Consider the following 13,424-nt stretch of genomic DNA (forward strand, 5'->3'; position numbering starts at 1 on the left):
CGATGGAGCGACATCCAGGGGAGTGGTGACGAGTGGCGGGGACAGGTGAGTATTACCTCCTATCCAGTGGTCTTCAACCTGCGGACCTCCAGATGTTGCAAAACTACAACTTCCAGCATGCCCGGACAGCCGTTGGCTGTCCGGGCATGCTGGGAGTTGTAGTTTTGCAACATCTGGAGGTCCGCAGGTGGAAGATCACTGTTGGGTGCAGAATCTTTTTTTTCTAGATTTTGCACCTTTAAAATTGGGTGCGTCTTATATGCCGGTACGTCCTATAGGGGGAAAAATACGGTAAACATATAAGAAAAAAACAGCAATACCCTAATAATCATATTATTTTTAGTAATATTATTGATATTAACAAATAGTGCTACTCTTACTATGACTTGTGTTGCTACTGCTGTATTATGCCCTTCTATCACCCTATTGTAAATAATAACACTATCAATGTGATATCCTAACGATAATATTATTGTTCTCAGTATCATTGTTATTACATTCATTGGTGACTTTTTCTCTCTCCAGGCTCCTCTGGAGACAGTGTTTAACTCCTGACTTGCCATACCTGTACAATGAAGCAACAAAGTATGTAAGCCAGTGTTTCCCAACCAGGGTGCCTCCAGCTGTTGCAAAACTACAACTCTTCCAGCATTTCCGGACAGCACTTTGGCTCTAGTTACATCTCTTTTCTAACATAGCCAAAAATATTTTTAAAAAAAAGGGGTACCCCGGTGGAATTTTTTTTTTTTTTTTATCAACTGGTGCCAGAAAGTTAAACAGATTTGTAAATTACTTCTATTAAAAAATCTTAATCCTTCCAGTACTTATCAGCTGCTGTATGATCCACAGGAAGTTGTCTCAGTAACTGTCCAGAGCAAGAAAGGTTTTCTATGGCAATTTGCTCCTACTCTGGACAGTTCCTGACATGGACAGAGGTGTCAGCAGAGAGCACTGTGGTCAGGCAGAAAGGAAATTCAAAAAAGAAAAGAACTTCCTGTGGATAATACAGCAGCTGATAAGTACTGGAAGGATTAAGATTTTTTTTTAATAGAAGTAATTAACAAATCTGTTTCTTTCTGGCACCAGTTGGCACCAGGAAATTGTATAGTTCTTTTCTGTCTCACCGCAGTGCTCTCTGCTGACACCTCTGTCCTTGTCAGGAACTGTCCAGAGCAAGAGAGGTTTGCCATGGGGATTTGTTCCTGACATGGACAGAGGTGTCAGCAGAGAGCACTGTGGTCAGAAAAGAAATTCAAAAAGGGAAGAACTTCCTGTGGAGCATACAGCAGCTGATAAGTACTGGAAGGATTAAGTTTTTTTAATAGAAGTAATTTACAAATCTCTTTAACTTTCCGGCACCAGTTGATTTAAAAAAAATAAATCAAAATAGTTTTCCACCGGAGTACCCCTTTAATGTAAAAAAAATTCAATTAAAAAAACATACTATGTCTTATACCAGATATGTTTACATTAAAGGAAAACTGTCAGCTTGCTCCCCCCGCACTAACCAGTACTGGCTGGTAGTGCGGGGGACACTGATCATTTTAATGCTTACTGTGCCTGGATCCGCCGCGCCGTTCGGTTGTAATCTTCAATTTTCGGTATATGTTAATTAGGTGCTAACTTGCACCGGCCGGACTAACTGGCACTCTGACGTCAGTGTTTCTGGCCGCAGCGCCGCCCAGCTCATCAATATTCCTCCCCTCCCTCTTCTCCCCGCTCTGTAATGAAGAGGGAGAGGCAGAGGGAGGGGAGGAATATTGATGAGCTGGGCGGCGCTGCGGACAGAAACACTGACGTCAGAGTGCCAGTTAGCCCGGCCGGTGCAAGTTAGCACTTAACTAGAAGATTACGGCCGAACGGCGCGGCAGTTCAGTGCCCGGTAAGCATTAAAATGATCAGCGGCCCCCCGCACTAGCAGCCAGAACGTTAAACAGATTTGTAAATGACTTATATTTAAAAATCCTTCCAGTACTTATCAGATGCTGTATACTCCAGAAGTTCTTTTCTTTTTGAAAAAAAAAAAAGTAGTTTTCCACCGGAGTACCCCTTTAAGCCTCTTTTCACACTGCCGGTATGCTCCGGCAATTTTGCCAGAGCATACCGGCAAATAACGGGTCCCGATGGACTCCATTGTATTCAATAGCCGCCGTTATTTTCGGAGAGAAAAGCCGGAGAAAAAGCCGGTGCAAGCACTATTTTCTCTCCGGCTATTCTTGATCCTAAAATAAAAGGCTTAAAAATAACATACCCTTAGGCTGTTTTTCCAGTGTGTCTCAAGCACTTCCAAAACTACAACTCCCAGCATGCCCGGACAGCCGAAGACTGTCCGGGCATGCTGGGAGTTGTAGTTTTGCAACAGCTGGAGGCACCCTGGTTGAGAAACGCTGCATTAGATAAATGCTGAACCAAATTATGTTACCATATTGTATGAAGTTCTGCAGAATGCCTTCGGCTGTCCGGGCATGCTGGGAGTTGTAGTTTTGCAACAGCTGGAGGCTCACTGGTTGGGAAACTGATTTAATCTCTAAGGGCACATTTAAGGTGCATTCACACGTCAACTTCCAACATGCTGGTAGTTGTAGTTTAGCAACAGCTGGAGGCACCCTGTTTGGGAAACACTGAACTAATTTCTAAGGGCACATTTAAAGTGCAGTCACACGTCAACTTCCAACATGCTGGTTGTTGTCTTGCAGCAGCTGGAGGCACCCTGTTTGGTAAACGCTGCCCTAGATAAATGCTAAACCAAATTATGTTACCATATTGTATGAAGTTCTGCAGATTGCCTTCGGCTGTCCGGGCATGCTGGGAGTTGTAGTTTTGCAACAGCTGGAGGCACCCTGGATGGGAAGCACTGGTCCAATCTCTAAGGGCACATTTAAGGTGCATTCACACGTCAACTTCCAACATGCTGGTAGTTGTAGTTTTGCAACAGCTGGAGGCACCTTGGTTGGCAAACACCGATTGTAAGCAATGACAGTGTCCTGGGTGGGGGGAGGGCTGCCCCCCAGGATGATGAAGATGATAATAATAATATTAGTCCTTGCAGGGACTGGATCTTGCAGCAGAGCAGCCTCCATAGCCTGGCTGTGTCAGCAGCCTCACACACACTCACACACTTCCAGGCACACACACTGTGACGTCTTTTGTGCATTTCCTGCATTACAAGGAGAGGGGAGGAGAGGAGAAGGGGGGGGGGGGTGTTACTAATCATCAGCAGCACCAACAGCTACAGCAGTACCAGCCTTCACCAGGGAATCTGCCCACAGGTCCCTGCCCAGGCTCATGTATATTGCATGGGAGCAGCTGGCAGCGTCCCCGGGGATGTGATCAGGACCCCCAGTCCCGGTGCGGATGTGAGCTTCCCCCTTGGCCGTGCGTGTTGTGCGCGGACTCAGTTGAGGACTGCGGCTGCTCCTTTCGCTCTATAGGAGGCTTCTGGCTGCAGCCACCACATCTTGCATGGAGGATCCCAGACGGTAGGTAGAGGACAGCAACCCAGGCCGGAGCAGGGATTACATGAGGATCTCCAGAGCCTGAAGAAGAGGACGCCTCTCCACCACCACCCCCTCCCCTCCTCTCCTTCCTTGTTTTCCCGTTAGAAATCCCTGGATCTGAGTGGGAGTGAGCAACAAGATCACATTGGATCTCCATTGATTTGCACTAGAGAGAGAGAGAGAGAGAGAGGTCCTCCTTAACCCCTCGCTCGCCATGGTGGTCTTCAATGGCATGCTAAAGATCAGGATCTGCGAGGCTGTGAACCTGAAGCCCACAGCTTGGTCCCTGAGACATGCGGTGGGTCCCAGACCCCAGACCTTCCTGCTGGACCCTTACATTGCAGTCAATGTGGATGACTCCAGGATAGGGCAGACCTGCACCAAGCAGAAGACCAACAGCCCAGCCTGGCATGATGACTTCTCCACTGATGTCTGCAATGGCAGGAAGATAGAGCTGGCGGTGTTTCATGATGCCCCCATTGGGTATGATGATTTTGTGGCCAATTGCACCATCCAGTTCGAGGATCTGCTGCAGAATGGGAGCCGGCACTTTGAGGATTGGGTAAGACAGATGATGCACACTGCTGCAGGAGGGTTGTCACACACACACATGTCCAGAAAGCTATTGTTATACTGCTGGAGTGTGGAGGAAATCCTCTAGTGTGGAATGACACGGCCACACATCCCTGCTCTTCCTTCTGCACACTCCACAGATCAACACATCAGATGTATGGGGGGAGGGAGCTCACTGAGCAACAGGGGATACCGGGGTCTCACCCGCCGCCACACTGCTCAACTATGGAGATTAAAGGCATTTGTAGAGTGCAGAAGTCAGATTACCTTCCCATAGGTTCACCTGAGCCAGTGGTGTCCAAACTGTGGCCCTCCAGATGTTGCAGAAGTCAGATTACCTTCCAATAGGTTCACCTGAGCCAGTGGTATCCAAACTGCGGCCCTCCAGATGTTGCAGAAGTCATATTACCTTCTCATAAATTCACCTAAGCCAGTGGTGTCCAAACTGTGGCCCTCCAGATGTTGCAGAAGTCAGATTACCTTCCCATAGGTTCACCTGAGCCAGTGGTGTCCAAACTGCAGCCCTCCAGATGTTGCAGAAGTCATATTATCTTCCCATAGGTTAATCTAAGCCAGTGGTGTCCAAACTGCGGCCCTCCAGATGTTGCAGAAGTCAGATTACCTTCCCATAGGTTAATCTAGGCCAGTGGTGTCCAAACTGCGGCCCTCCAGATGTTGCAGAAGTCAGATTACCTTCCCATAGGTTCACCTGAGCCAGTGGTGTCCAAACTGTGGCCCTCCAGATGTTGCAGAAGTCAGATTACCTTCCCATAGGTTCACCTGAGCCAGTGGTGTCCAAACTGCAGCCCTCCAGATGTTGCTGAAGTCAGATTACCTTCCCATAGGTTAATCTAGGCCAGTGGTATCCAAACTGCGGCCCTCCAGATGTTGCAGAAGTCATATTACCTTCCCATAGGTTAATCTAAGCCAGTGGTGTCCAAACTGCGGCCCTCCAGATGTTGCAGAAGTCATATTACCTTCCCATAGGTTAATCTAAGCCAGTGGTATCCAAACTGCGGCCCTCCAGATGTTGCAGAAGTCATATTACCTTCCCATAGGTTAATCTAAGCCAGTGGTGTCCAAACTGTGGCCCTCCAGATGTTGCAAAACTACAGCTTCCAGCATGCCCGGACAGCCATTGGCAGTTTGGACACCACTGACCTATGCCTTGTCTAGAACCCCAGTCTCCAACCTCCAGCTGTTACACCGCAACATGCTGGAAGATCTAGATCTACAACTTCCAGCATTCTGCAACATGGTGGGAGTTCTAGATTTGCAACAGCTGGAGAACCGCAAGGTTGGGGAACGCCTTATACCTCATGGACCAGCACCATTCCTTGTAATGGGATTTGGGGCTGATGGACAAAAATGGACCTAATTGTCTAGAACCCTGGGCTTCAACCTCCAGCTGTCAACTACAATTTCCAGCATTCTGCAACATGGTGAAGCTCTAGATTTGCAACAGCTGGAGAACCGCAAGGTTGGGGAACGCCTTACACCTCATGAACCAGCACCATTCCTTGTAATGGGATTTGGGGATGATGGACAAAAATGGACCTAATTGTCTAGAACCCTGGGCTCCAAACCTCCAGCTGTCAACTACAACTTCCAGCATTCTGCAACATGGTGGAAGTTGTACAACAGCTGGAGAGCCGCAGTTTGGGGAACGCTGGTCTATTAGGTAACTGGAGAGAATAAAGAATACATGTACACTCCATGCAGATGTTGGGTTTAGTCCCTGGTGTGGCAGGACTGAGGACGGAGGCCAAAAGTATTGATTAAGAATATGGCTTTTACCTTGAATCTTGCACCAGCGCCATTGTTTGTAATAGTATTTGGCGGTGATGGACTACATTGGATCTTTAGTGCTATAGGTTCGGTCTTTTTGGTTACTGTAGACATGAACCTATAGCACCAATGCTCCATTTTTTTTGTCAGTCACCCCCCAAATGCCATTACAAGAAATGGCGCCGGTGCAAGATTCAAGGATAATAGTGAAGGAAATGGATGACAACAATCATGGATGACAATAATGTTGCTAAATATGATTATCGTCTAATGTTACATGACTAATGGTGTTAAGGTAGTGACAGCTAAATTGTGCCCAAAATTGTCTCCTTTACCTTAATGACCCTTGTGACGTCTGACACCCAGTCTCTTCTGTCAAGTTGATATAATCTGTCATTTGGAAAGCTGGGTGTCTACCAGTGTGGCTGCCTTGACAAGGGTTGTTACCCAGTTTTCTCCCACTGTTGGATTAAAAGTCCTAATATCTATGGTTATCAGTGGTCTCCAAAGTGTGGCCCTCCAGCTGTTGCAAAACTACAACTCCCAGCATGCCCGGACAGCCGTTGGCTGTCCGGGCATGCTGGGAGTTGTAGTTTTGCAACAGCTGAAGGGCCACACTTTGGAGACCACAGCAATAGGAGGTGTGAATGAACGATTACTGCACACCTAGGTAGATTTGTCATTCAGGAGTCTGGAAAAGCTGTGTGACAATCCATGTGGCATCTAGAATGGTAACCATAGAGCGTTGATTGTAGACAGAAGTGGATCTGTATTTGCCAGCATTGGTTTTTATTTTATTTTATTAAATACTGGCTGGGAGAAAGGACATCTGCTGATGCAGAACCTCTTGGCACGCAGCATTTTAATGAGGTTTGACAGTAAGTGTCATAAGGACCTGATATGAAACCGTCAGTGGTGGCCATGGGTGATCCCTGGTGATGGGTCTGGTGGTCACCCAGTGGTAACATGTGCTTGCTTTCTCCATGCTGGTTGTGGAAGGAAATCCTTGTATCAAGTAATGACAGATCTCTCGCCCTTCCGTCTGCTCCCTGTAAATATGTGTTGAGTGCAGAGGGGACGCGGCTCAACCACGGTGACCCTCTGCCCTGTGGTCGCTGGTCAGAGGAATGTATGAAATGGGTGATATATATATATATTTTTTTTTTTAATATTAAAATGAATAATATATCTAGATATTTGTATTTGGTTTGGACATTATAAATATATAAAGGGGATGAGTATTTATCTCAGGGAGAGATTACCACTCCTGTTATGACGGAACTTCATAAGGCCATTTTGCACTCCGCGGGCATTCTGGGTAGGGGAATATGCAAAGCAGCTCATTACACCACCTTATTCAGGTAGTGTTCCCTGGTATCAGCTTAGCTCCTGTTAAGGAATATGAAAAGCTAATCGGGATTTATGCCAAGCCAGATTACTTCCCAAAAGGAAAGTTTCTACCCATCTGCAGACAGCTGTTTCGTGGTTTTTGCCACTCGTCAGTACAGAGCAGGGTGATCTGGCTTGGCTGGGGTAAGAGGCCTGAGAGCAGCTAAAGGGGATGAGTATTTATCTCAAGGAGAGATTACCACTCCTGGTATGATGGAGCTTCATAAGGCCATTTTGCACTCCGCGGGCATTCTGGGTAGGGGAATATGCAAAGCAGCTCATTACACCACTTTATTCAGGTAGTGTTCCCTGGTATCAGCTTAGCTCCTGTTAAGGAATATGAAAAGCTAATCGGGATTTATGCCAAGCCAGACTACTTCCCAAAAGGAAAGTTTCTACCCATCTGCAGACAGCTGTTTCGTGGTTTTTGCCACTCGTCAGTACAGAGCAGGGTGATTTATTCATTCATTCACTATTCTATATAGCTAGTAAATCCATATTACTATTATATATTCTGCAAAAATCTATGGCGCAGCACTCAAATTTATATCTGTTTATATCTGGATATATTTACTCAAAGACAATCTGGGTGATATTACGTCTGCCATTCCATCTCCCACGAGGTTGACACCCAGATTTCCCAGGCACCTGAAAAGTGAGTCTTTTCTCTGTACAGTTGATCGCGTCTGATATTTAGGGCTCTAGAAAAGTAGGGTGGCAACCCCTGTGGATTATTAAAGGGGTACTCCCGTGGAAACCTTATTTATTAATTTTTTTAAAATTTTTTTAAAATCAACTGGCTCCAGAAAGTTAAACAGATTTGTAAATCACTTCTATTAAAAAATCTTAATCCTTCCAGTACTTTTTAGGGGCTGTATACTAAAGAGAAATACAAAAAAGAAACGTGTTTCCTGTGATGTCCTGACCACAGTGCTCTCTGCTGACCTCTGCTGTCCATTAGGGGTGTGAATCGCCAATAATTTGGAGATTCGATTAGAATCGCGATACCAGGGTGGCGATTCGATATATCGCAATATATCGCGATACTGTCATGTTGGCGATATATCGCGATATTCCCTATTAAAAGCTTGGGAAAACTTATTCTAGCTGAGAAAGAACAAGATCCCGCGAGAGTTGTCCTGTGAGTGCGTACGTTCTCCTTCCTGTTTGTTCTGAGTCTGTAGTCTCGCGGTAGCAGCCTGCAAGTGGGACAGAGCTGATAACAGGTACACTGCCAACTAGTGGTCAGGAGTTTTTAAGTGTTATAAAAAAAATAAGACAGACAAATAGGACTGTGACTCAGTGAGTGAAATACAGTAAATGTTAATTATAATAATTTATAAAAAAAAATCGATTCTCAGAATTTTAAAATCGATTCAGTATCGCGGAACAAAAAATCGCGATAATCGCGCGAATCGATTTTTTCTTACATCCCTACTGTCCATTTTAGGAACTGTCCAGAGCAGCATATGTTTGCTATGGGGATTTTCTCCAGCTCTAGACAGTTCCTAAAATGGACAGCAGAGGTCAGCAGAGAGCACTGTGGTCATGACATCAGAGGAAATGCGTTTTATTTTTTGGATTTCTCTTTAGTTATACAGCCCCTAAAAAGTACTGGAAGGATTAAGATTTTTTTTTATTGAAGTGATTAACAAATCTGTTTAACTTTCTGGCACCAGTTGATTTAAAAAAAAAAAAAAAAAAGGTTTCCCCGGGAGTACCCCTTTAATAAAAGAAAATAACTAGATGACTGAATGTGCATTCCTAAGGCTACTTCTCCACACAACTTGTTTTTGGTATTTCTATTTTTTTTTTATTTTGCATTCCAAAGATGCAAAATGGCATTTACATTTTTCAAACATTGTGAGTATTACTATAGCCATTTTTTTTCCTTTAGCCTCCCCCCCTGCGTTTTTATCGTTAAGTCATGTGATTCATTCATCATGTGACTCAGAAAAAAATGCTAATGTTAAACCCACATTGCGTTTTTTTTGTCATTTTATTCCTCCCATAGAATTCTATTGGAGCACTAATGCCAAGCTTCCCGAAAAAAACGTCATAGCATGCTGAGATTTCCGAAAAACTGTCACTGAGGCCGAAAAAAAGCAAAGTGAAAAAAAACAAAAAAAACACACCAAAGTAAAAAATGCTAAGTGGGTTTGGCCTTTTATAATTCCCTATTGACCCTCAGCTATCTGGATGCTGTGTTTTTTTTTTTTGTTTTTTTGCTATTTAGATTTTTCATTTTTTTTAGAATGTTTTTTTGCCTAAAAAAAAAACAAGAGGAAACACAGCCCAAGTGTGTGTTCACACATTTTATTTTTTTTATTTTTATTGCAATTATTGAAAGCAGAGTCCGGAATGGATTTATGATGTCTTTAAAAGCCTGAACATGTGAAATCACCCTTTAATGTGACCCTCTTTTTGAAGCATAAAGGAACAATACCGTTTGGTATAACAATCAGGTTTGGTATAGAAAACGCTCATTTATATATTGATATTACTTTCTTCTAATTAGTTTTTTTCTAGTTTTTTATGGGGCATTGACATCCCAAATTATGTTTAAAAAAAGGACTGTATTTTGGAACGTAATCAGACAAATTAAAGGCCAAGACACTTAATGTTATGGCTGTAACAATTATATCATAAAATGAAACAATTAGTTCAAAGTGCTGTTTTCCCATTAAACAAATAGAATCTAGTGGGAAGAATAAGTTTTGAGGCGTTTTTTGAACGATAAAACAGCTGGTAATGCACACATTGTATTATATAAATGGGCCCTGTCTGATTCAAAAACTCTTTATATGTTATACATTTTGGCAAAAAATTAACTTTTCTAATATACTTAAATGGGCACGGTCATGAAAAATTATTTTTGATATGTTGTAGTACTTAAGTACTACAACATATCTCTAATATACTTTTATAATAAAAAAAATGTTTTTAAAGCATTTTAAAAGCAATTTGAAATTCGGCCACTAGGGGGCGCCCTCCTAGTGGCCGAATGCAGTGCGGAGTGACGTCACTGAAAAATTCTGACTGATTCCGGCAGGGCATCAGTCGAAATTTTGCGCAGGCGCAGTAACAGTCAGGGCTGCGCATCGGCTTCCCGCACTCGCCGACGGCCCTGCTGCAAGGTTCGGGGGGTGCTGCTGCAAGGTTCGTGGGGGGCGGGGGGATGGGGGGCGCTGCTGCAAGGTGCGGGGGGGGGGATGGGGGGTGCTGCTGCAAGGTACGGGGGGGGGGATGGGGGGCACTGCTTCAAGGTACGGGGGGCGCTCGGGGGGGGGGTGTTTGGGTTTACTTACCGTTCGGCAGGAAGAGTCTCCCCCGCACCCCTCCCTCCCGCATCGGCTCCTGGCTCACTCCTTCCCCCGTGCCTCCAGTTGTTTTACCACTACAACTCCCAGCATGCCCTGACAGCCAATAGATGTCAGGGCATGCTGGGAGTTGTAGTGGTGAAACAGCTGAAGGCACCCTGTTAGGAGAACTAAGGGCGGAAGTGCCTGCCCCAGCAGGCATCAGTGACGTGGTGCCTGCTGGGGAAGTCTGCCTGGAAGTCTGCACACTACCAGGCAGACTAAATGCCATTTTAAAAATAGTAAAAAAAAAATAAATAAAGGCAGGGAGGGTGATAGGGATAGAAGGACAATAGGCAGGGACAGAAAAAAAAAATCATGATGGTGGGAGCTACCCTTTAAAATAATTATCTCCTTTTTATAGAATTCATGGTTTATAAAAAAAAAAAAAAAAAAAATTAGGGGTCCCCATACCATCCAGAACATTATCCTGTCCAGCTGCAGCATCATCTTTGTCCCAGCTGAAGCAGAGGAAGGGACCATGTCTAGTTAGTGATGGCAGAACTAGCAGGACTCCTGTCTGGCAGGACTCCTGTCTGAAAACAGAGGGGAATTGGCTACAGAGCAGCCTGCAGTGATTGGATGAAGAGACCCAGCACAGCACAGCAGACTCAGGGAGGAAGAGAATTCATTGTGAGTGAAGGAGAGCTCAGTGCTTGCCTTGGAAACACCCCTTCCTGTGCAGTGGATGTCAGAATGAGTGAGCAGCCAAATACAGAAAATAGATCTCTACAAAAATAAGACACACAAAGCATTTGCATGACCTAGTGAGTAACATATATAAGCATTATTTTTTTTCTGTGATACGACAGGTATGCTTTAAAGGGGTACTCCGGCGCTAAGACATCTTATCCCCTATCCAAAGGATAGGGGATAAGATGCCTGATCGCAGGGGTCCTGCCACTGTGGACCCCTATGATATTCCACGCCGCACCCCGTTAGAATCAGCCCCCGGAGCGTGCTCGCTCCGGGTCTGATTACTAGCGATCACGGGGATGGAGCATAGTGACGTCACGGCTCTGCCCCGGTGTGACGTCACGCTCCGTCCTCTCAATGCAAGCCTATGGAGGGGGCTGTCACGCCCTCTTCCACGATTGAGGAAGTGGAGCTTGACGTCACACGGGGGCGGAGCCGCAACGTCACTATTCTCCGTCCCCGTGATCGCTCCGGGGGCTGATTCTAACGGGGTGCGGCGTAGAAGATCACGGGGGTCCCCAGCGGCGGGACCCCCGCAATCAGGCATCTTATCCCCTATCCTTTGGATAGGGGATAAGATGTCTTAGCGACGGAGAACCCCTTTAAGGGACTTAATTTTATAAAGAAAACAGACATGTTTTGAGCAAAAGTGTGTGTGTGAACATGGCCTAAAAGGCCCGAAGTCCCAAAAGACTGCCCCAAAGCAGTAGACCCAAAAGACTGCCCCAAAGCAGTATCTGGCAGCGACGGCCACCTCTTTTACTTAGGAGAAGAAAGAAGGATCAGCGGTAGTTCTGTCATTCCTGATCGTCTTCTACTTCTAGTATGGACAGCTGGTTGGGTCTACTGGCACCCATAAACATTAGATTGTTAGCAGATCCCACCGAAAACCATGGCCTCTGCCAACAGCAATGTCATTTGTACTGGCAGCTCCACAGCTATTTGCAGATGGCACTATGACAGTATCTGCTGAAAGCCTTCAGGCACTGATAGAAATATACCATCACTTTTTAGGCAAATCCTTATTCAGCCGGGATGGATTTGTTAGTTTTGTCCAATAGAGTTGGACAAAATACAGTAGATTTTAGGAGTAAATAAGACTACGAGAAGGAGCCAGTTCAACTTTTTTTAGTGGCCAAGCATTAAAAAACAACCAAAAAAAATGAGCCGGCAGGAGGGCATTTTAGGGCACATCCCCTGTTTGATACCAGGGAATTGCCCATTACAGTACACGTAGCTTAGGTTTTGCCAATATATTCAGATTTCAGAGTCACCAAAAAAAAAAAGGGACCTGATAAATCAGTACCGAAATATGGAACTGAAAATAAGACTGCAAATTCACACTTGTGGTTTGGTCAGTGTAATCTAATCTTTGGAGCCACAATACAAGACATGGTTATAGCTTCCTGTCACCCAGACCGCTGTTTGTGGGCTGGAGTGCTCAGTGTCAGCTGGAAGCTGCACAGTTCTGTTTTTACACCCGATTTGATGTTGACATTGGGAATATTCCACAGCAAAACAATCGGACTGTATACCTTGTCAATAGGGGTTCTTTGTTACATGTCCTATTAGTGCGGGGTCAACCAATGCCAATTTGTTGTTGGCTGCTAACTTTTCGGGTAGCTTTCCTTTTATTTCAATACAAATTTTAATTTCTGGTCACTGAAGGAAACTAAAGGGGTATTCCCATCTTAATAGTTATAACTATAGCCCAGTGTTTCCCAACCAATGTGCCTTCAGCTGTAGCAAAATTACAACTCCCAGCATGCCCGGACAGCCTTTGGCTGTCCGGGCATGCTGGGAATTGTAGTTTTGCAACAGCTGGAGGCACATTGGTTGGGAAACACTGTTATAACCACAGGATATGGCATCAATGAAAGTCTATGGGAAATGCGTAAAATAGTCTGCTTAGCTGACCACCTCAATCTAAAAATGGCTTATTGACTTTTGATCTTGCGACAGGTGATGGTCCCAAAGGTGGGACCTGCATCGGTCAGATATTTATGGTCCAATGGACATGCCAGAAATCACGAGATGAGAGTACCCCTTTATTTTTGTAATTACACCAGCCATAAGCTACTCTGATAAAAGGGGGGGGGGGGGTCCGTATAGCTAAGGCTGA

At 45.0% G+C, this 13,424-nt stretch overlaps 1 protein-coding gene across 2 annotated transcripts in view; it reads left to right on the forward strand.

Moving 5' to 3' along the window:
* The first annotated feature begins 2,991 nt into the window (after positions 1-2,991).
* The window catches only part of PRKCE (protein kinase C epsilon), a 478,701-nt gene continuing 468,268 nt past the window's right edge, over positions 2,992-13,424 (forward strand). For both annotated transcript variants that reach the window (XR_008891642.1, XM_056568104.1), the window contains exon 1: positions 2,992-4,059. Coding sequence is in view for 1 of the 2 variants with exons in the window: in XM_056568104.1 (XP_056424079.1) it covers positions 3,712-4,059 (348 nt within the window). In the remaining variant the exon portion in view is untranslated. The remainder of the gene's footprint in view (positions 4,060-13,424) is intronic.

The sequence above is a fragment of the Hyla sarda genome, chromosome 3 (assembly GCF_029499605.1).
Source record: "Hyla sarda isolate aHylSar1 chromosome 3, aHylSar1.hap1, whole genome shotgun sequence".
Classification (NCBI taxonomy): domain Eukaryota; kingdom Metazoa; phylum Chordata; class Amphibia; order Anura; family Hylidae; genus Hyla; species Hyla sarda.